Raw genomic sequence first — 21430 nt, 5'->3', positions numbered from 1 at the left:
TATATAACGTCAGAGCCCTTCAGGAGCCGCAGACGTACCTCTGCAGGTAGGATTACATGAGTGTGAGAGTGCCGCTGAGCTCTTTTCTTTCTTTCTCGCTGCCAGGTTCACACAGTCTTTGTGGCCGACAGCCGACTGTAATCAGAGTGACTCACACAGTGAACGCCTGCCGCTCCCTTGGCACAGGTCAGCATTTTTGTCTTGTTATCACGTTGTCAGGGCGGAGTGTTTGCTTTATGTTTTTTTGGTCTGTTTTGGTACTTCAAAGTTGAAGTTTTGACTGTAATGCTGGCGTTTAAGCAAAGTGTCAGTCGTGCATTGCAATCAAGTACATTAACTATACCTGAGTACAAATTAAAAGTTTTGGTTCTTGGGTACTCCCACTTTATACTACTTTGTTGCTTTTAGTTGCTTTCCAGATTCAGATTATTGATACACGCTATGAATCAAATAATTATTATGATGTGTTATTATCGATTAAAGATGCTGCGAGGATTTTTTACGTGCTTATGAAACATCCACTTAATTTCATCTGCAGCAGGATGAGCAAAGTACTCCAGGTGTCCTCAGCTTTCCAGCTCCTCCTGGAGGATCCCAAGGTGTGCAGGCCAGGTGAGATATGTATATCTGAGCTCCTCATCCTGTCTCTAATAACCCTTTCCCATCAAAATTAGCGTGTTTGCGTGGCTTTTTCAAATACGCGTTAACACGCTAAATATAGGTGATGGACTGCAGTCCCATCACCAGTAGCAGACTTGTGAACGCAGCACTGCAGCATGTGAGTCTGCCTTTTCTGTCAGCTTGAGTGTGTGTGTTGTTCTGTTGTCCGTCTGACGTCATCAGGCCGTGAGCTAGCGTTTGATTTGTTGGCTCTGGGAAACAACATTGCGAATTCAGTGGAAGAGGACCCACTTTATTCATATTTCTGGGTGATTATAAACTATTGAGAACATAGTTTTTTTGATTTTTTTGGCTTTTTTTCTGGTAATTTTCTTGTACATTTTACAAATTTCTCGTAAATGTCGGTGTCATTTCTTGTTTAGTTGCCTTCTTCCCGTGTTTTTGAAAGACATTAAACCAGTTTGCTCAGGTTTCAAAGAGTTAAGCGACCCAGCGGTGTATTAAGTGATTAAAATGAGCTCCACCTTTACAAGCTGCAGCATCAAAGTGATGAACACATTCATGTAAAAATCAGTAAAGTTTGATGTTGAGTTGAGATGTTGAAAGCATTTAAACCCTGAGCCAAATGGCTTTATTTCTTTCAAAGATATGAAGAAGGTAATGAGCAGTTAAGAAATCCCTCCAAAATTAGCAAGTAATTAGTTAAGAAAATTAAAATTAGTGGTAAAAGGAAGATTTAAAAACAGCAATAAGGAAATAACCTGGAAAAGTACTTGAAGATTTCTAATAATCCTATAACATAATTCTAAATATTTAATTATGGTAATTATACAAATAGGTCTTCCCAGCTTTTTCCCTACACATTTTCTCTAGCTTTTAAAAAATCATTTACTAAATCAACTTTCCTACAATTCATGGGACATGCCTTTGTTTTGGCTCAGCATTTACAGTTTAAATACTTGCAACAGGAATCTGAGAGCAGAAGAAAAATGATGTTGCTCCAGGTTTCAAAGTGTGATGTTTTCACTGTGAAATTGATACTTTTTCTTAACCATTTGAAACCTGGATGGACATCAGTTTTTCTTGTTCTGCATTCATTCAGACGCCTTTCGCAAGTATTTAAAGCAAACAACAAGAAATAACCCCAAAATTAGCAAAAAAAAGGTAAAAGGTTACAAGAAAATTAGCAAAAGCAAGCATGACAGAAAAAACAAAAAAAAAGGATATTTCTTCCTTTTTTAATAGTTTTCTTAAATTTTTTCTCCTTTTTGTTGCTCATTGCCTTCCTCCCGAGCCAATTGCTCAGATTTTAAAGGGTTAAGTAAAGATGTGAGTATGTTTTTCCACCTCTGCTGTGTTTGTGTTGTGTTGCACGTGGGAACACGTGTGCTGAGGTGTGAGAAAAAGCGGGTCAGAGATTCAAGCTGTACTTTTTCAACTGCTGTGTGTGTGTGTGTGTGTGTGTGTGTGTGTGTGTGTGTGTGTGTGTGTGTGTGTGTGTGTGTGTGTGTGTGTGTGTGTGTGCATGCAAAAGAGCCGCAGGCGTGTGTGGTAATCAGGGTGTGTTTGCACGAGGGTGTGTGTGTAAATTGACAGTTGATGGAGGCGGGACATTTAAGGTGGAACCTGTTTGTCTGCTTCAGGTGCTGCAGGTGTTCGTCCGGCTGCCTGCGGCTCCTCGGCTCAGTCTCGACCCGCAGAGCAAACAGCATGGACTCACGACTCCGAGCCCAAACTCTCTGACACAACTGCGACAACACGGGGGCCAAAACGCCTGCCTGATGGACCCTGAGGTCAGTGTCATTTAGGAAATGCTCTGTGCGGTGCCTGGTCCTGCGAGTTTTGGTTTTGGGTGGCGTGTTTCATTTTCAGGTGCTGTCACTCAGGTAGTTTCTGTCAAATCTTCTTCTTGACTTCTTTGAGAAACTGTTGAACGTAACTTTATTTTTATTATCTCTTATTGCATAAACTAGCAGACAGAACATTTCTCGCACACAGTTTGTTGTCAGCCTTCTGTCCGAGTCGTGTCAGCTCATTTTCACAGACTCTGCCACATGATCTGTGCGTCTGCGGACCCCCGCGTCATTACAAACTACAAACCAAATTACTAATGTGCAGGTGACTCATTATGTGCTGCTAATGAAAGTAAAAAGGATTTTTTTTAATTAAATACATGCTATATTGTGCACCCAGGTCCGTCTGACTGGCTGCATTTTATAACAGAAAGCAGGTGCACTTTGGTTCGTGTGTAATATGTAACTTTTTAAGTAGTAAATCAGCTGCTTCCTCTGCTCAGAGGTCATTTGGGGTCGTGTGTGATATGTATGTTTAATATGAGCTAAATGCCAATCGAGTGATGATGTTGGTGTTTGGTTTTACTGTGAATTTGGAGGCATTTGTTTTGTAGAAACACATGATACAAAACTACAGGCTGAAAAAGCATTAAAAGTACATTTTTTAAGGATACAGGACAATTTTATTACCTCAAATTTGGGGTTATGATTGATTAAATATTATTATTGTTGCGTCTTTTCTTATAGACAGTTCAGATGGTCATGGAATATGCAAAAAGCAATTTCCAAGCCTAATGATAATATAATAATAAAATCTAATCCAAGTTTAGGACAACTTAATTTACCCAGAAAGTTTTGGAAAAGTCACAGAAATTTGTTTCATAAACCTTTATTTAAAACAAAACTGTTCAAGGACCATCTGAAATATGAAAACCCAATGATAATTTCTGTTTTTACAGTTTCTGGCTGTGATAAATGGTTTTAATTAATTAGTGGTCAGTAGGATTAAAAGGCAGGTTTTCTTTAAAAAATTGCACCCCCTCAAAAAAATTTAAAGACAGAAAATTGCCAAATATTTTCAAAAAAATCAGCAGAAAAATCAAAATAAATGAATACATAAATTAAATTAAAACTAAATTGACATTATTTAGTAAGTATTTAGTTCTAAGCTTGTGCTGAATTCATAATTTTATTTTTAAAAAGTATGCATATATATATAAACTATTATATCGTGATGAAAAAGAACTGATAATGTGCATCAATGGCCATTTCAGAGACTTGTTTGGCCTTTAAAGTTTGCCAAAAAGTCATGTGTATGAACCCTAAATAGAGACAAAATGAATGCTGAGTAAGATTTTTCCAAAATCTTTCCTAACTATTGTCTTAAATACCTGACAACAAATATTTATTTTCTATATTTGAATATAATTTGATGTAAAAAAGGCTAAAAATAACTGTAGTATTCTGTCATGTCTTGAAATTCTTTAGTAAATAACAAATTTATTCTGAGATAATTCTGCAACAATTATTGTACTGTTCTTTTTTTGCCTTAGCACAGTGAATATTTGGTGCTGTAATGGCACACTGATGCTTGAATTTTATTTATTTATTTTTTTACATATTTCTGTCAACATGAGGTGTGGAGTTAAATGTTTATGTAAAATAAATCTCTTTTTAATTCATCCAGCTAATCTTTGCATATCATTCCACACGATCTCGATATAACTTAGTGTGTTTGGATTGTTTGGAGGTGAGCCAGCGCCCCGCCAGGTTTTCTATACCTGAAATTGGTGGGTGTGGTCTCTTTTGACTCTGTGTGCTCACAAAAAGGAAACACCCAACAACAGAACTCTTGTTCGCCGCGCTCTCGATAAACCTGTTTCTGGTTTTCCTCCAAGCCATTACTCAAATACCTGAGCGATGCACCTGCAGAGTTACCTGGCTGTCACTCGCCCACCTGCACACACCGAAACTGTTTCATTCTGCTTTTTTTAATCTTCAGAAAAATTCACTTTTCTCTGACGGACTGTGCTCTCATGAGGATTTCATGGTGCACGGTATTTATCTTAATTTAAATGAACTCGTTATAAACCGAGATAAGATGCAAAACATCAACATAAACAGTATTTAAACACATCTTAATGACTGTAAATGTATCAATAATAATGAGAATAAAAATGTTATTTCTGAAGTGCTTTTCAAAGCAATGCAACAAAGTGCTTTACATGGTAGAGCCCAGATTTAAAACTATGCAGGATTTAGGCAAAAAGCACCTTTAAGGAATACAAAGAAACAATAAAGATAAATGCAACCAATCTAACGGATAAACAACGCTGGCAACTACGTGCCCTGAAGATGCACTGAGGCAAATAAAAGCAAAGAATCTGAACAATTAGACAATAAAAAAATACAATACTCCATGACAATTTAAGATAAAAACAATAACAATAATAATAACAGATAAAACATGTTAAAATAAATAGTGTCCCAAAATGTTCGTGATTTTTGGAATAGATAAGTTTTAAGAAGTGATTTATTTTTTTTTTTAAGAAAAATCACTGATTTTGCAAACCTCAACTTTTGTTGAAAAACTTCTGCAACATTTAATTATTATTATTATTATTATTATTATTTTAGAAATGTATTGTTTTATTTATACATATATGTATATACGTCATTTGATCTGATGACCATACGTGACATTGTTTAAGTGAAAATAAAATGTCTATAAATATAAATGCTTTGCTGTTTAAAAAAAAATGTTTTCCTAAAGCTTACCACTATCCTGTAACTGTAATAAAATACAACAATACCGGAGACACAGAATTTATGAGTTTGCCAAGTACACGCCTCACCCGGAGGTTTTTATGTTCTCGTCTTTCTCGTTCTCGTCTTTAAACGTTCTGCTTCAAAATGCAGTAAAAACAGGCTGAAGTGTGCCAGAGTGTTTACATACGGGACTTGATAAATTGTTTTTAGTTCATACAGCTGGTTTGTATGTTTTTTTGAAGACAGGCAGACGAATTTTTCTTCAGTGTTGTTTTACGAAGTATAATTTAGATCTCATAAGCTGCACTTTATTTTGTAAGTGTAAAGATCTGTCGTGAGTCTGTTCACTGAGCATTTTATTTTCTTCTGCAGGTTTAGTCAAAAGGGATTTTTCAATGCTGCTGTGACAGAAACACAAGGATCATGGTACGAAAAATCAAGTTCTGTGTCCATAATGTGTCTTTTAACAGTTACATTTTTTGTTGCGTATTTCTTTTAAAAGCTCATCCAGTCGCTTCTGTTTTTAACATTTTATGAAACGTCTCTGTTTGCAGCCGTCTCACCGCAGGGGAAGGAGTCTCTCCGAGGCCCTGACCCTGGAGCGATCAGAGGAGGGCGGGCTGTTCGTTTCCAGTATTGACGACATTTCTTCAGCCAGTAAGGGACTGAGAGAAGGTAACTTGTTACTGAAGCTTTTTAAAAACTTTGTATTGTCTGAACTTATAGAGTTTAAACAGTCCACAAAAACACACCTCACAAATTCGAGGAAATCATTATACATCCGACTCAAACCCAAACTTGCGTTTAACCCTTTAGAGCACAGAGAGCAGGAGACTCTTACTTCCTTTAAATGTGTAGTTTTTGTTTACTAGCAGGATCATACTGAGAGCTCCCTTATATTTCTGCTCCTCCATTCGTGTAAATATATATATATCTATATATATGTACAGAATTTTTCAATATTTAGTCCAATAGAGGGTTGCAGGGGTGATAGTTTTTCTTTTTTAGGCCAAAATGGAATTTAGCCCTGGTTCCCTCGACAAAAAACAAACGAGATTTTTCCATTGGATTTGAATTATTGTAGAGAATGAGATGTGTGTTCACATAGCAAAGCCGTGATAATGGCCGGCGTGATAATGTTCTGTAGTCGCATTTAGCCAATTTATGTCAAAATACAGCAAAACAGTTCTTTTCAAAAGCTCTCTGAGGACGCTCTATTAATAATAACTTGTTTCGGAGGTTTGTTTGGCTGATTAATCAAAGTTTTAAGATCCTTTGACACAAAACCCAGTGCCCAATGCCTTGGCACAGTTAGCACCAGATTTACGTTTTTGTTGAGTCGAGGGCTAACCTTTACGTCATACATTATGATCTGAACCCATGAGAGAGTTAATGTTTATGCAGACACTTGATTTTTTTTTTTTTTTCAGGGGATGAACTTTTGGGGGCAACAATCAATTTTGATCACCTCTCAAAAGACGACGTATTAAAAGTGCTGAAGCTGATGGAGCCATATGATGGCAAGATCCATGTCCTCTCAAGAAGCCAAAAGAGCAAGAGCCTCGGAAACTTGGACGAGTGTACCAAAAATCCCGAGTCGGTAGGTAGAGTGCAGACAATATCAAGTCCAACGGGATTAAAACTAAGGATTTTATTTGGTTTTCTTGTAATTCAGAGAGTATTCATTTTGGTAGCACTTTTATAATGTTCAGCTAAGCTGTTTTTTGCTGCTATTCATTAATTATCATGAAAACAATGCTTAAGATTACTTACATTGATAGAAACCTTGGTAATATTATAGTAACTGTCCAATCACCAAACTGTGGTTTGTATTCTAGATGCTGAAAGATGCCTACAGCAAACTCTATGATGCCAAAATCAGGAGGTTTATGAAAGGTGATGTGCCTGGTGCTCAAGAAGGCCCAACAAACAAGGAGGTTACTGCCAAGCCGTCTGTACCAGGCTCATCCAAGGTCGACATGAAGGGGTTGCCGCGCCTCGGAGTTGACTTTGGACTTATGAAACCTAAGACTCTGATCACAGATATTGATGCTGATTCACAATCTGATGGCGCTGGAGAAAATATGACATATGACAACAATCTGAACCTCCCACCGCTCAGTGTCGGCTTGAATGGGACTGCTCTAAGTGGAGCTCAAGTACCGAGACTGAGAGTCGATGCTAAAAATCCACAGTTTAATGCTCCAGACTTCCATCTGCCTGGAACATTTCCAGAGGGTCCAAACATCAACACAACAGCTGGTCTACATTTGCCAAACGCTGATGGTCCATCAGTTGACTTAACAGTGCCAGATCTTGAAAGACATCAAATTGGACTGGAAAGCAATGGAGCTTTTAGAGCTCCAGAAATCGGCATGGACTTAAAAGGTTCAGATGTTAGTACCCCTGACATGGGGATCAACCTTAATGGGGGGAATATCACGGGTCCATCCTTTGACAAAGATGTTCCCAAAGTGGCCATAGAAGGAACAAACAAAGGATTCAATATGCCAAAGTTCAAAGTGCCACATCTTGGCCTTTCTGGACCTTCTTTTAGTGGTCCAGAGGGTGAGGTCAACATGCCAGATGTAGGAATCCCAGATGTTCCCTCAGGTAAACTTGGTCTCAAGTATTCCAAGAAACTGAAAAACCCAGATCTAAATGTGGACAATCCTTCTGGTTATGTAGAATTACCTGAACTCAAGCTGTCTGGGAAATCTCCTGACCTGGACCTTGAAATGCCAGGTGTGGATGTACCACAACTTGATTTAAATGGGCCAAACATTGACATACATTCAGGGAATGTCAAAATGCCAGACCTGGACCTCTCTGGACCTTCTTTTAGTGGTCCAGAAGGCAAGGTCAAGATGCCTGATGTAGGAATCCCAGATGTTCCCTCAGGTAAACTTGGTCTCAAGTATTCTAAGAAACTGAAAAACCCAGACCTAAACGTCGACAGTCCTTCCAGTTACGTAGAAGTACCTGAACTCAAGCTGTCTGGGAAATCTCCTGACTTGGATGTTGACATGCCAGGCGTTGATGTACCAAAACTTGACAGAAATGGGCTGGACATTAACATGCCTTCAGGGAAAGTCAAAGTGCCATTTAAGAAACCAAAGATTGATCTTAAAAATCCAGATTTAGATGTGGATGCTCCATCTGGCAAATTGTCTATGCCCTCATTTGGGATCTCGGGCAAAGGCGGTGCAGATGTTAAAACACCTGACCTAAGTCTTAAAACACCAAAGATAAAAGGTGGACTTAATGCACCGGATATAAGTTTACCCAAAGCTGACATAAAAGGACCAAAGTTAGCCATTGGCACTCCATCGGTTGACGCTAAAGTTCCATCTGGAAAATACAAGCCTCCAAAGTTTAAAATGCCCAAATTTGATTTACCAGACATTGATGTTCCAGATTTTAATGCAGATCTCCCAGATCTCAAAGCTGGAATGCCAGGCTTTGGGATATCTGGGCCTAAAGTTAAAGGCCCTGACTATGAGTTAAAAACTCCAGACATGGATGTATCTGCTCCCAAATTTAAAGGGGGGTTTCATCTCAAAAACCCAAAGCTGGACCTTAAAACCCCTGATATGGATATGAATATGCCTTCTGGGAAATTAGACATCGATGCAGATGCTCCCTCTGGCAAGCTTAAGTTGCCAAAATTTAAATTCTTTGGCACATTACCAAAGAAAAAAGATGTGGATATTGATGCAGGGTTGAAAACGCCTGAACTATCTCTGAAATCCCCAAAGATTAAAGGCATAGATGCTCCCAACATGAGTGTACCAAATATGGATCTCAAAGCTCCAAATTTAGACATCCACTCTCCTGATTTCAATCTTAAAGGTCCTAAAGCGGATTTGGAAATGCCGGACTTGGACTTACCAGACATGAACCTGAAAGCTCCGAAGTTAGATGTGAATGCTCCAAATGTCAACATTGGTTCACCTAAAGGAAAATTAAAAATGCCCAAAATAAAGATGCCTAAGTTTAGTGTTCCAAGCCTTAAAGGACCTGAGATTGATGGCAATTTTGATGGCCCAGACATAGATATTAATGCACCTAATGTCAACCTTAAAGGTCCTAAAGCTGATTTGGACATGCCGGATTTTGATATTTCTGGTCCATCAGGTAAATTCAAAAAGCCTAACTTGAAGATGCCAAATTTTGGTCTGTCTGGTCCAAAGATTGATGGTCCTAATCTGGGTCTCAAATCCCCAGATCTAGATATATCTGGTCCAAATCTCAGTGGTGGTTTAAAGGCGCCAGACATAAACATGCCCAAACTCGACCTCAAAAGCCCCAAACTGGACCTCAATGCTCCAAACGTTGACTTAGACATGCCATCAGGTAATCTGAAAATGCCAGAGCTTAATGCTCCAGACTGGGACGTTAAGGCTCCCTCGGGTAAACTGAAAATGCCAAAATTAAATCTTTCTGGCACTTTGCCAAAAGGACCAAATTTGGACATAAACACTGACTTGAAATCGCCTGATTTCAATCTGAAAGCTCCAAAGATAAAGGGTGGAATTGATGCCCCCGACTTGGACTTACCAGACATGAACCTGAAAGCTCCCAAGTTAGATGTGAACACTCCAGATGTCAACATTGGTTCACCCAGTGGAAACCTGAAGATGCCCAAACTGAAAATGCCTAAATTTAACCTCCCAAGTCTGAAAGGACCTGAGATTGATGGCAGTTTTGATGGCCCAGACATGGATATTAATGCACCTAATGTCAACCTTAAAGGTCCTAAAGCTGATTTGGACATGCCAGATTTTGACATTTCTGGTCCATCGGGTAAATTCAAAAAGCCTAACTTGAAGATGCCAGATTTTGGGCTGTCTCGTCCAAAGTTTGATGGCCCTAACCTGGGCCTCAAAGCACCTGATCTAGATATATCTGGCCCAAATCTAAGTGGTGGCTTAAAGGCACCAGACATAAACATGCCCAAGCTTGATCTTAAAAGCCCCAAACTGGACCTCAGTGCCCCCAAGGTTGACTTAGACATGCCATCAGGTAAACTGAAAATGCCAGACCTAAATGCTGGAATTGACGCCCCTGACTTGGACTTACCAGACATGAACCTGAAAGCTCCCAAGTTAGATGTGAACACTCCAGATGTCAACATTGGTTCACCCAGTGGAAACCTGAAGATGCCCAAACTGAAAATGCCTAAATTTAACCTCCCAAGTCTGAAAGGACCTGAGATTGATGGCAGTTTTGATGGCCCAGACATGGATATTAATGCACCTAATGTCAACCTTAAAGGTCCTAAAGCTGATTTGGACATGCCAGATTTTGATATTTCTGGTCCATCGGGTAAATTCAAAAAGCCTAACTTGAAGATGCCAGATTTTGGGCTGTCTGGTCCAAAGTTTGATGGCCCTAACCTGGGCCTCAAAGCACCTGATCTAGATATATCTGGCCCAAATCTAAGTGGTGGCTTAAAGGCACCAGACATAAACATGCCCAAGCTTGATCTTAAAAGCCCCAAACTGGACCTCAGTGCCCCCAAGGTTGACTTAGACATGCCATCAGGTAAACTGAAAATGCCAGACCTAAATGCTGGAATTGACGCCCCTGACTTGGACTTACCAAACATGGACCTTAAAGCTCCCAAGCTGGATGTGAACACTCCAGATGTCAACATTGGTTCACCCAGTGGAAACCTGAAGATGCCCAAACTGAAAATGCCTAAATTTAACCTCCCAAGTCTGAAAGGACCTGAGATTGGTGGCAATTTAGATGGCCCAGACATGGATATTAATGCACCTAATGTCAACCTTAAAGGTCCTAAAGCTGATTTGGACATGCCAGATTTTGACATTTCTGGTCCATCGGGTAAATTCAAAAAGCCCAACTTGAACCTGCCCAGTTTTGGGCTTTCTGGTCCAAAGTTTGATGGCCCTAACCTGGGCCTCAAAGCACCTGATCTAGATATATCTGGACCCAAACTCAGTGGTGGTTTAAAGGCACCAGACATAAACATGCCCAAGCTTGATCTTAAAAGCCCCAAGCTGGACCTCAATGCCCCAAAGGTTGACTTAGACATGCCATCAGGTAAACTGAAAATGCCAGACCTTAATGCTGGAATTGACGCCCCTGACTTGGACTTACCAAACCTGGACCTTAAAGCTCCCAAGCTGGATGTGAACACTCCAGATGTCAACATTGGTTCACCCAAAGCAAAATTCAAAATGCCTAAACTGAAAATGCCTAAAATCAACTTCCCAGGTTTCAAAGGACCTGAAATTGATGGAAATTTGGATGGTCCAAATGTTGATGTAAATGTACCAAATGTCAACCTTAAAGGTCCTAACGCTGATCTAGGAGCACCAGATTTTGATATCTCTGGTCCATCAGGTAAATTCAAAAAGCCCAACTTGAAACTGCCTAATTTTGGGCTGTCTGGCCCAAACTTTGATGGCCCTAACCTGGGCCTCAAGTCACCCGATCTAGATATATCTGGACCCAATCTCAGTGGTGGTTTAAAGGCACCAGACATAAACATGCCCAAGCTTGATCTTAAAAGCCCCAAACTGGACCTCAATGCCCCAAAGGTTGACTTAGACATGCCATCAGGTAAACTGAAAATGCCAAACCTTAATGCTGGAATTGACGCCCCTGACTTGGACTTACCAAACCTGGACCTCAAAGCTCCCAAGTTAGATGTGAACACTCCAGATATCAACATTGGTTCACCCAAAGGAAAATTTAAAATGCCCAAACTGAAAATGCCTAAATTGAACCTCCCGGGCCTGAAAGGACCTGAAATTGATGGAAATTTGGATGGTCCAAATGTTGATGTAAATGTACCAAATGTCAACCTTAAAGGTCCTAACGCTGAATTAGGAGCACCAGATTTTGATATCTCTGGTCCATCAGGTAAATTCAAAAAGCCCAACTTGAACCTTCCTAATTTTGGGCTTTCTGGTCCAAAGTTTGATGGCCCTAACCTGGGCCTCAAATCACCTGATCTTGATATATCTGGACCCAAACTCAGTGGTGGTTTAAAGGCACCAGACATAAACATGCCCAAGCTTGATCTTAAAAGCCCCAAACTGGACCTCAATGCCCCCAAAGTTGACTTAGACATGCCATCAGGTAAACTGAAAATGCCAAACCTTAATGCTGGAATTGACACCCCTGACTTGGACTTACCAAACCTGGACCTCAAAGCTCCCAAGTTAGATGTGAGCACTCCAGATGTCAACATTGGTTCACCCAAAGGAAAATTTAAATTGCCCAAACTGAAAATGCCTAAATTTAATCTCCCGGGCATAAAAGGACCTGAAATTGATGGAGACTTGAATGGCCCAGATCTCGACATCAATGCGCCCAACGTGAACTTCAAGGGGTCCAAAACTGACTTTGAAATTCCAGATGTTGATTTTGGCAGCCTATCTGGAAAATTTAAATTGCCTGATGTGGGGTTTTCAAGTCCAAAGTTCGATGCCCCAAATTTCAACTTCAAGACACCAGACCTTAATGCCAAATTACCGAAAGGACCAAATTTGAACATTAATTCTGACCTAAAAACTCCAGATTTTAATCTCAAAGCTCCAAAACTGAAAGGTGGAATCAATGCCCCCAATTTGGGATTACCAAGCATGGACCTTAAGGCACCCAAATTAGATATTAACACTCCAGATGTGAACCTTGGTTTGCCCGATGCAAAGTTCAAAAAGCCCCAGATCAAGATGCCAAAAGGGCCCGATATTGACATAAATGGGGACTTACAGGGGCCTGATCTGAAGATCCCAAATCTGGATGTCAGTGGTCCAGATGGAAACTTAAAAATGCCAAGTATAAATGCACCAGACCTTAATCTCTCTGGACCTAAGGTCAAAATACCAGATATGAATCTTTCAGGGCCTAAACTGAAAGGTCCAGGTATAAGTATGCCAAACATAGACTTACCTGAAGCCAGTTTCAAAAGTCCCAAGCTAGACCTCAATGCGCAACGTCCTGATCTGGGAATAAATGGTAAAATAGGTCGTCCTGACATGGACATAACTGGCCCCAATGTCAAAGGAGGAATAAGAGGTCCAGACATCAGTATGAATGCTCCCACTGCAAACATCCAGGGTCCTAACGCTGATCTTGATTTTGCTAACAGGAAATTTAAACTCCCCTCTCTGAAGATGCCTCAGTTCGGGGGCCCAGATCTTTACAGTACGGGGTCTGACATTGACTTTGGTGCATCTATGAGACCAACAAATATGGATATTTCTCCTCCAAATGCAAAACTGAATATGAAGCCACCACAGTTAATAGGGGATTTCACAGGTCCAAATGTTCGTGTCCTAAACATGCCGACACCAGCGATGCGGAGCCCACAGCTTAACGTTAGTGCTCCTAACATGCCGAAAGTGGCGATGCGGAGCCCACAGTTAAATGTTAGTGCTCCAAACATGCCGACACCAGCCATGCGGAGTCCACAGCTAAACGTTAATGCTCCGAACATGCCAAAAATAGCGCTGCGGAATCCACAGCTAAACGTTAGCGCCCCAAACATGCCGAAAGCATCAATGCGAAATCCACAGATGCATCTCAAATCACCAGATCTGAACATCGATGATCCTTCGCTTCATTTCAGAGGACCTTCTCACGGGAATCGCCGATCAGATATCCCGGGCGTAAACATGAGAATGCCAGTCCTGGACATAGATAGAGATGTCAGACTTCGTCACAGTGGTAGACAGATTGATTTCAACCATCCAGATCTCAACATTGACGATTTCACAGGGAAGGATCACGTGCTTAGAGCCAGAGGTTCAACACTGAACTTCCAAGGACCACCTAACTATGGACAGGTGGTGTCCCCTTCAGGTGTTAACATCAATATGAGGGACCCAAGAAACGCCAGAAGAAGTCCTCCTGGTAATATTGACGTGAGTATGAGGCATCACGGAGCAGCGCGTCCGGTTACTTACGCACGTTTGCCGCATGTTTCTCAAGATCCCAGAATTAGAGTCCCTGACAATTCAGATGGATACTACATCACTGTTTTTGACAAACAAACACAAAATCAAAGATCACCAAACTACAAATATAACACACTCGGGGGGCCTAGCTTTCGTCCACGAGACGTAGAGCTTGAAGTTCCAGGTGGAAATTATCGAAAAGGGGGCTCAGTTCCCTTTTTCTCCGACCTTATGTAGGTTACAAACCAAAGATGTTTCCATAAACAGCACCAAATATTTTGTTTAGTGTACTTTTTATATTGGGGTTATTTATTATTTCTTAAGCTGTCTTATGTTTATTGTATATGATACACGCATTTTGTAAATGTGGCACTTTCTGCCTCATTTAAGTTTTTGATATTTTATGTATGTAAAGCTGATCTTGTTGCCTACATAGTAATGGAGCACTTTTGCACTTGTTTTATATGTAAATGCCAGTTTGCAATATGTTTGTACTACTGTTTGACAAGTAGTTATTCTCTCCATGTACATTTAAGTTAAGACATCAGTTCTATTCAAAATGTCTCAATTTTCTCTGATTTTGAAACATGAGAAAATGTATGGATTTCAGGGCACTATTAGAAGATCAAACGATATAAGCTGTTTTGTTAAATTTTGCGATGTGAATGTTAAAGTATCCAGAGTTGTGCATATGTTTATGCTATGTTACTTTTTAAACACCCACTTTATTTTATATTCATTGGGGTTGTATATAGTTGAATTTATATATTTTTATTTTACAGAGTTCTTGCTTTAACTTCTTTTTAAAAAATAATATAATGAATGGTAATAAAGATGACTATATATGCTAAACTGTAAAAACATACTAAGGCATTTTTAAAGGCAACCATGGAGCAATTAAAATGTGTTAACACTCACACACCATACATTGTTATTATATTGTACCAAAAAATAAACAAAAAATATGTACAGTATACAGTGTCAAGTGTTATTATTATTATTATTATTATTATTATTATATAATACAGCAGAATTTATCATTTTATTTATACTTTGTATTAATAATCTAAATTGTAAAGTAACTAAAGCTTTCAAATAAATGTAGTGGAGAAAAAAAGTACAATATTATCCCCCAAAATGCTGTGGAGTATTAGTGTGATGCAGCTTAAAATGGATACACCCAAGTTAAGTACAAGTACGTGAAAATTTTACTTTCAAAAGATACTTTGGTAAAATGTATGTATTTTTATGTGTTTTTTGAAGAAAGGCCAACTCATTTTTCTGCTGTTTGTAGGTGTAAAGATCTGTCGTGATTCTGTCCACTGAGCATTTTATTTTTCCTCTGCATGTTTAGTCGAAAGGGATTTTTCAATGAAACAAAACGATCATGGTACAAAAAATCAACATTTAGTTCTGTGTCAACAGTGTGTCTTTTAATAGTTACAATTTTTTTTTGTTGCGTGTTTCTTTTAAAAGCTCATCCTGTTGCTTCTGTTTTAAACACTAATTTAAGTAAATATATAATAGTGTAAGCATCAAAATATAGGTATTATTATTATTATTATTATTATTATTATTATTATTATTATTATTATTATTATTATTATTATTATTATTATTATTATCATGATTATCATCATCATTATTATTATTATTATTATTATTATTATTATTATTATTATTATTATTATTATTATTATTATTATTATTATTATATACAGTGTTTGTTTGAAGCATTTTTGTCTGAGTTTTTTTTAGGAGAGTTTCCACCTCCAACCGCTGGATGTCGCAACCATGGCAACATGTGTCAACATGTGCACGCGGTGCGTCATCAGCACGCGCCACCACACCGCGCGGATCAGGGCAGCTCGAGCTCGACCTTTCACGCTGCGGAGCGAAGCTGTCATCTTATTATGAGCATTTAAATACGATCTAAGAGTGGATTTAGTGCGCGTGAGGCTGTGAAAGGACACGGAGCGACATGTTTCGCTGCAGTCTGCTGCTCTGCGGCAGAGGAGCCGCTAAAAGGGTGAGTTTACTCTCAAACACGGAGCTCAGGTTAACCTCAGTTTCAGCTTCGTGCTGTTGTACTTCTGCACTCATAAAGTGTGAAAAGACGGTTTACCTGTTTTATAAACATTCTTTGTTTTACCTCAAAATTTAAGTCACAGCTATTTATAATATTAGAGACCTGTCTGACATCAAGGGGGAAGTAAGTATTTATTTCCTTAAATAACAATAAAAATAACGTCACAATAGTGTAAGAAAAGGAGGCCCTTATACGACATTGGTCATACAAAGTGCTCTACAGAGCAAGAAAAATAAAAGAAGATAATTTTACTATACGACAACAAATAGGAAAGATAAAAAATGTATAATAAAAATAAATAAAATAATTAAGAATAGCAAAAATACAGACAAGAGGTGCAAAAATAAAAGTATTATTTAAGATTAATTAAAAATAAGTTTGCTTTAAACATAAAATTCCTGCGTTGGAAGTGTTACAAGAGTATTATCGTTAAAATGTACTTCAACAGTAAACTTCTTTGTTGAATTTTTTTGTTAAATTAAAATGTGTTTCATTTATGAAGCACATTTTATTATTCCAGGTTGAAGTCTCCTGTATTGATGTGACTGAACCTTTTTTTTTTTTTTTTTTACAAACTACAGTTGAAATGCAACACTGCTCATGTTTCACGCTGATTCACTAACTCAGAGTTTCGTCGTCCTCAGTTTGCCTCGTCGTTCACCAGCGAGAGCACTCTGCCTCCGAATCTGCTGCTGCCGACCAACCTGGTGGATCCTTCCAGATACAGTGAGTCAGCATTTAACGTCTCAGCTGAATGTTTATGTTGTTGTCGTCATATTGTGAGAGAAGATATGTCTTTATATTTCACAAATAAAGTCCTCCTGCAGTCGGATTTGTCTCACGACAGTTTCATAATGACGTGATTTTTTAGAAGATAAAAGATCTTTAATGTTGTGTTTGTGCCGATGCTTCAGCAACGCGTGTGCAACATTTTTGTGATGTTTTTTTTTGTAATGTTCAGTGTTGGTTATGTTGTGATTTATGATATTGTACGATATTGTGCTTTGCTTGGTGGCCACGTTTGCAAAATGTCAGGAAGTCCAGAGCCAGTCGCAGCAGGATTTTAGGGTATTTTGAGGATTTTAGGACGTTTGTCGGATTTTAATACTTTTCCCGGATTTAGGATGTTTCAAGCATTTTTGGATGTTTGTAGGATTTTGGACATTTCTAGGATGTTGGGATGTTTTCGGATTTTAAGACATTTCTTGAATGTTGGGACATTTCTAGGATTTGAGGACATTTTGAGGAATTTAGGGTGTTTTGGGGATTTTAGGACGTTTCACGTCTGGGGTTGTGGGGGATCCTCCACTGGCATTTTATCAAATAAAAAAGCTCTATTTTGATGCTGTTTTATGTCCTTTGGCACCTTATGGATACTAAAAGTACAAAACCAATTCCCAGTGTGAATCACAAACCATGCCACTCTAATAATAATAATAACCATAATAATAATAATAATAATAATAATAATAATAATAATAATAATAATAATAATGCATTTTATTTATAGAGCATTTTTCACAATACTCAAAGACACTCAACAGAGACAAAAACAAAGTCAGCTGAAGTCAGTAAAGCGTACTGAGCAGAGCGATTTCTCAGATATGTTATTTTAATAAAACTCTGTTCGTCACATCAAAGACGTCCATCTCTGACGGGTGTTTGTGTCCTCCTGTGTCCTCCTGCAGAGCGTCCTCGTCCTCCCGCAGACTGCTCCCTGCCTCTCCTCAGGAAGTGCGATGCCGTCGTTCCAGCTCACCTGAGCCCCGTCCAGACGTGGGTGGAGACTCTGGAGAGGACGGACGGCGAGCCGCTGGGTTTGGCTCAGCTCCACCCGGACGTCTTCGCGGTTCCTCCGAGGTGAAGATGAGTTTATTTTCATCAGGAGAGCGTTGTTATTGTTCTTCCCTCCTCCTTTCCCTCAAACATCATTCAGAATTAGCTCTGTGTTCGTGAGTAGATTAAAAACAGACCTGAGGTGTGGACGGACAGGTGAATGGACATCCTGAGAGACACCAACCGAAAAATCTGTTTGAACATTTGAGTGAATCCTCTTTTTGTTTTCTGTCCTCTCAGGCTCGATATTATCCACGAGGTGGAAACATGGCAAAGAAACTTTAAAAGAATCGTAAGTCAAAGATTCGCTCGTTTTCACGTGTTTGTCTTGTGTGTTGTGAAATGCTGTGATTTATGTTTCAGTGACGTATTCTTGACACGTTTCGGCTTCAGCTCCCACTTATTTTTTTTTCAGCAGATGCAGAACGAGAAAATTTTCTTTTTCCGGTGGTCCATTTTCTAAGTCCAAAAAATATTTTGTTTATGTGTGAAATAGAGTGAATTTTTCTTTTTTTGGGCCAGAAAAAAACATTTTTTTTTTTCATTCAAGAAATTTTTTTTTGTTTGTGTATGAGAAAAAAAAAATTGGGGGCAAGAATTTTTTTTGGGGGCAAGAAAAAAAAAATTAATGAACCAATTAAATTAAATTAATATTGCTGTTAAACTATTTGTACTCATTAAACTACATTGTTTATTTAAGAAAGGCTCCGTCTATGAATAAAACTCAAACAGGTTAAAAGAAATCATCTTTAATCTTGCCATCAGTGTCTGACTGAAACACTATACCTTTAATTCACTGTTACTAACAGTTTTTTTGTTTTTTTTCAGAGCCACGCCCACACAAAGGTCAGGTCAGAGGTCAGAGGTGGAGGCCGGAAACCATGGAGACAGAAAGGAAGTGGAAGAGCTCGCCACGGAAGCATCCGATCACCGATATGGAGAGGAGGCGAGTGTGATTTATTTATCTGCATCATGTGCTGTTTTATCTTTATTATTTAATGTTTTAAACACTGAGATGTCCTGGAGAACTTTTCCAACACTTCACCTGGAAGTTCTCACCTCAGCGGGATCATCGTCAGAGACAGACGATGGTTCTTATTTTCGGTTGTGAGGCAGTCTGATAACAGGTGATGTTTTTCTCAGGTGGGGTCGCTAATGGACCCAGAGGGCCGACCAGTTACTACTACATGTTGCCCATGAAGATTCGAGTGCAAGGACTCAAAGTGGCTCTGAGCTCCAAGCTGGCGCAGGTAACTGGAACCCGTTTAAACTTTTTAAATTACTTCAGACCATATTGAAATAGTCAAAAAGTGATTTTTCAGCATTTATCCAATTATGTTTTCTGTCCATCTGTCTTCTTCATATTTGACATATTTGGACTCTATGATAAACTGATTAGATTTTGTTTTTTAAAGGTCAAGGTCACTGTGAACTTGCATTTGTTTCATTCTTGTGAATGCAATATCTCAAGAATGCCTTGAGAGATTTTTCAATTTTGGCACAAAAACTCAAGAATTAACTGATCAGATTTTGGTGGTCATAGGTGAAAGGTCACTGTGACCTTTTGCCTGAATCATTCTTGCATAAGTGATATCTTAAGAAAACTGAAGAAAATTTGCCAACATTTGGCACAAATGTTCAAGCGGACTCAAGAATGAACTGATCAAATTTTGGTGGTCATAGGTGAAAGGTGACTGTGACCTTTTGCCTGAATCATTCTTGCATAAGAGATATCTTAAGAACACTGAGGAAATTTGTTAACATTTGGCACAAATGTTCAAGTGGACTCAAAAATTAGCAGGTCAGATTTTGGTGGTCATAGGTGAAAGGTTACTGTGACCTTTTGCGTGAATCATTCTTGCATAAGCGATATCTTAAGAACACTGAGGAAATTTTTCAACATTAAAAAATGTTCAAGTGGACTCAAGAATGATCAAATTTTGGTGGTCATAGGTCAAGGACACGGTGACCTTGCATTTATCTTATTCGTTTGAAAGCAACATATCAACAGCATTTTTAGGGAATTTCTGAAAATTTGGCACAAACATTCCCTTGGACTCAGCCTGTGCCATAGAGCAATCAATCATCATAACTATGGACGATAATCTGAACACTGAGAAAAATGAGCCTATTTTCCACCTGAAAAAAAAAAATCCACACATGCAGATTTTTTTTTTCTCGCCAAAAAAAAAAATCACCCAAAAAATTAGGTCTTCAACTAAAATATTTTGTTTATTGATGAATCTGCGTTTATTTAAAATAAAAAATAACATTGGTTTTTTATCAGTCATGGCAAGCTATGACAAAAAATGCATTTGAGAAGATAAATGATAAATCAAACTGTCGTTTTGCAGGACTACCTTCACATTGTGGACTCTCTGAACATCCCCACACCTGACCCTCAGTACCTGCTGGACCTCATAAAACACAAACACTGGGGGCAGTCGGTGTTGATAGTCGACGTGTGAGTATCAGCGGCGTGGCTCCTGTATGACTCAGCTTTAAAATTGGTCGGCCGTTTGCTCGGTGCTCACAGTGTTCACGTCACTTTCAGAGGTGAAGAGTTTCCTGAAAACATCCTTCAGGCAACAGCGAGTTTGAAGACGGTGAACGTTATTCCAGCCATCGGTGAGTTATGACTCAGCATTTTTCTATCTGAAAGGTGACGAGGTGTGAGAAACGTTCACATTTAATGTGTGAAAATGTCACCCAGTGGACAAAAGAAAAAGCGAATTTCTCTGCATTAGCACTGTAGATTGCATATATATATATATATATATATATATATATATATATATACGTATCGCATATTGCCTCCATGTCAATGTCAGTGTTAGCTGAGGTCATAGTATCAACTATTACTAAAGTAGTAGCAAGTAGCAGTAAAATTTAATCAATGTGAAAACGTCCTAGTATAGTAAAATATCATTAAAAAAGTCACTATAGCATGTAGAAAATGTTATAGTATGTGGAAAAGTTTTGTCAAAACAGTATAGTATGTTGAAAAATTCATAAAATGTCATAGTATAGTATTTTGAAAAATTTAATTGAAAGACACCATAGTCTAGAATATTAAAAAATCATCAGTTATCATGTTGTGACAAAAGTAAAAGTACAATATGTCTAAAAATGTACTGACAAAAGTAAAAGTAGAGTATGTCTACTGATTGCATCAAGGAAAACATCATAATATAACACATTTATATTAAAAAATGTTATCGAAAAATACATTGTAGAGTATGTCGATAAATTTAATTTAAAAAAGTTAAAGCTTAGTATGCCATCCAAAATACAAAAAAAACCCAAAGTATAATATGTCGTTATAATAGCACAAAAAATCATAGTATAGTATGTCTCCCTCAATAGAAAAAACACACATTCAGTGC

At 38.5% G+C, this 21430-nt stretch overlaps 2 protein-coding genes across 2 annotated transcripts in view; both read left to right on the top strand.

The window, feature by feature from the left end:
- The first annotated feature begins 36 nt into the window (after window positions 1–36).
- LOC121965405 (uncharacterized) lies at window positions 37–15093 on the top strand. The gene is made up of 7 exons (XM_088075001.1): window positions 37–186; window positions 539–612; window positions 2265–2414; window positions 5556–5609; window positions 5738–5858; window positions 6614–6783; window positions 7022–15093. The coding sequence occupies exons 4-7, from the start codon at window positions 5607–5609 to the stop codon at window positions 14354–14356; spliced, it is 7629 nt and encodes a 2542-aa protein (XP_087931127.1). The 5' UTR covers window positions 37–186; window positions 539–612; window positions 2265–2414; window positions 5556–5606; the 3' UTR covers window positions 14357–15093.
- Window positions 15094–15964: 871 nt separating this feature from the next.
- Window positions 15965–21430, top strand: part of mrpl4 (mitochondrial ribosomal protein L4) — a 40455-nt gene continuing 34989 nt past the window's right edge. The window contains exons 1-8 of the mRNA XM_088075000.1: window positions 15965–16148; window positions 16853–16934; window positions 17897–18068; window positions 18285–18336; window positions 18873–18990; window positions 19188–19294; window positions 20399–20508; window positions 20599–20672. Of these exons, the coding sequence (XP_087931126.1) occupies window positions 16101–16148; window positions 16853–16934; window positions 17897–18068; window positions 18285–18336; window positions 18873–18990; window positions 19188–19294; window positions 20399–20508; window positions 20599–20672 (763 nt within the window). The 5' untranslated portion in view covers window positions 15965–16100. The remainder of the gene's footprint in view (window positions 16149–16852; window positions 16935–17896; window positions 18069–18284; window positions 18337–18872; window positions 18991–19187; window positions 19295–20398; window positions 20509–20598; window positions 20673–21430) is intronic.

Source organism: Plectropomus leopardus, chromosome 3 (assembly GCF_026936395.1).
Source record: "Plectropomus leopardus strain MGB_pleo_1.0 chromosome 3, ASM2693639v1, whole genome shotgun sequence".
Classification (NCBI taxonomy): domain Eukaryota; kingdom Metazoa; phylum Chordata; class Actinopteri; order Perciformes; family Serranidae; genus Plectropomus; species Plectropomus leopardus.
The sequence above is the reverse complement of the archived record's forward strand: the minus strand, read 5'-3'. Positions and strand labels throughout refer to the sequence as shown.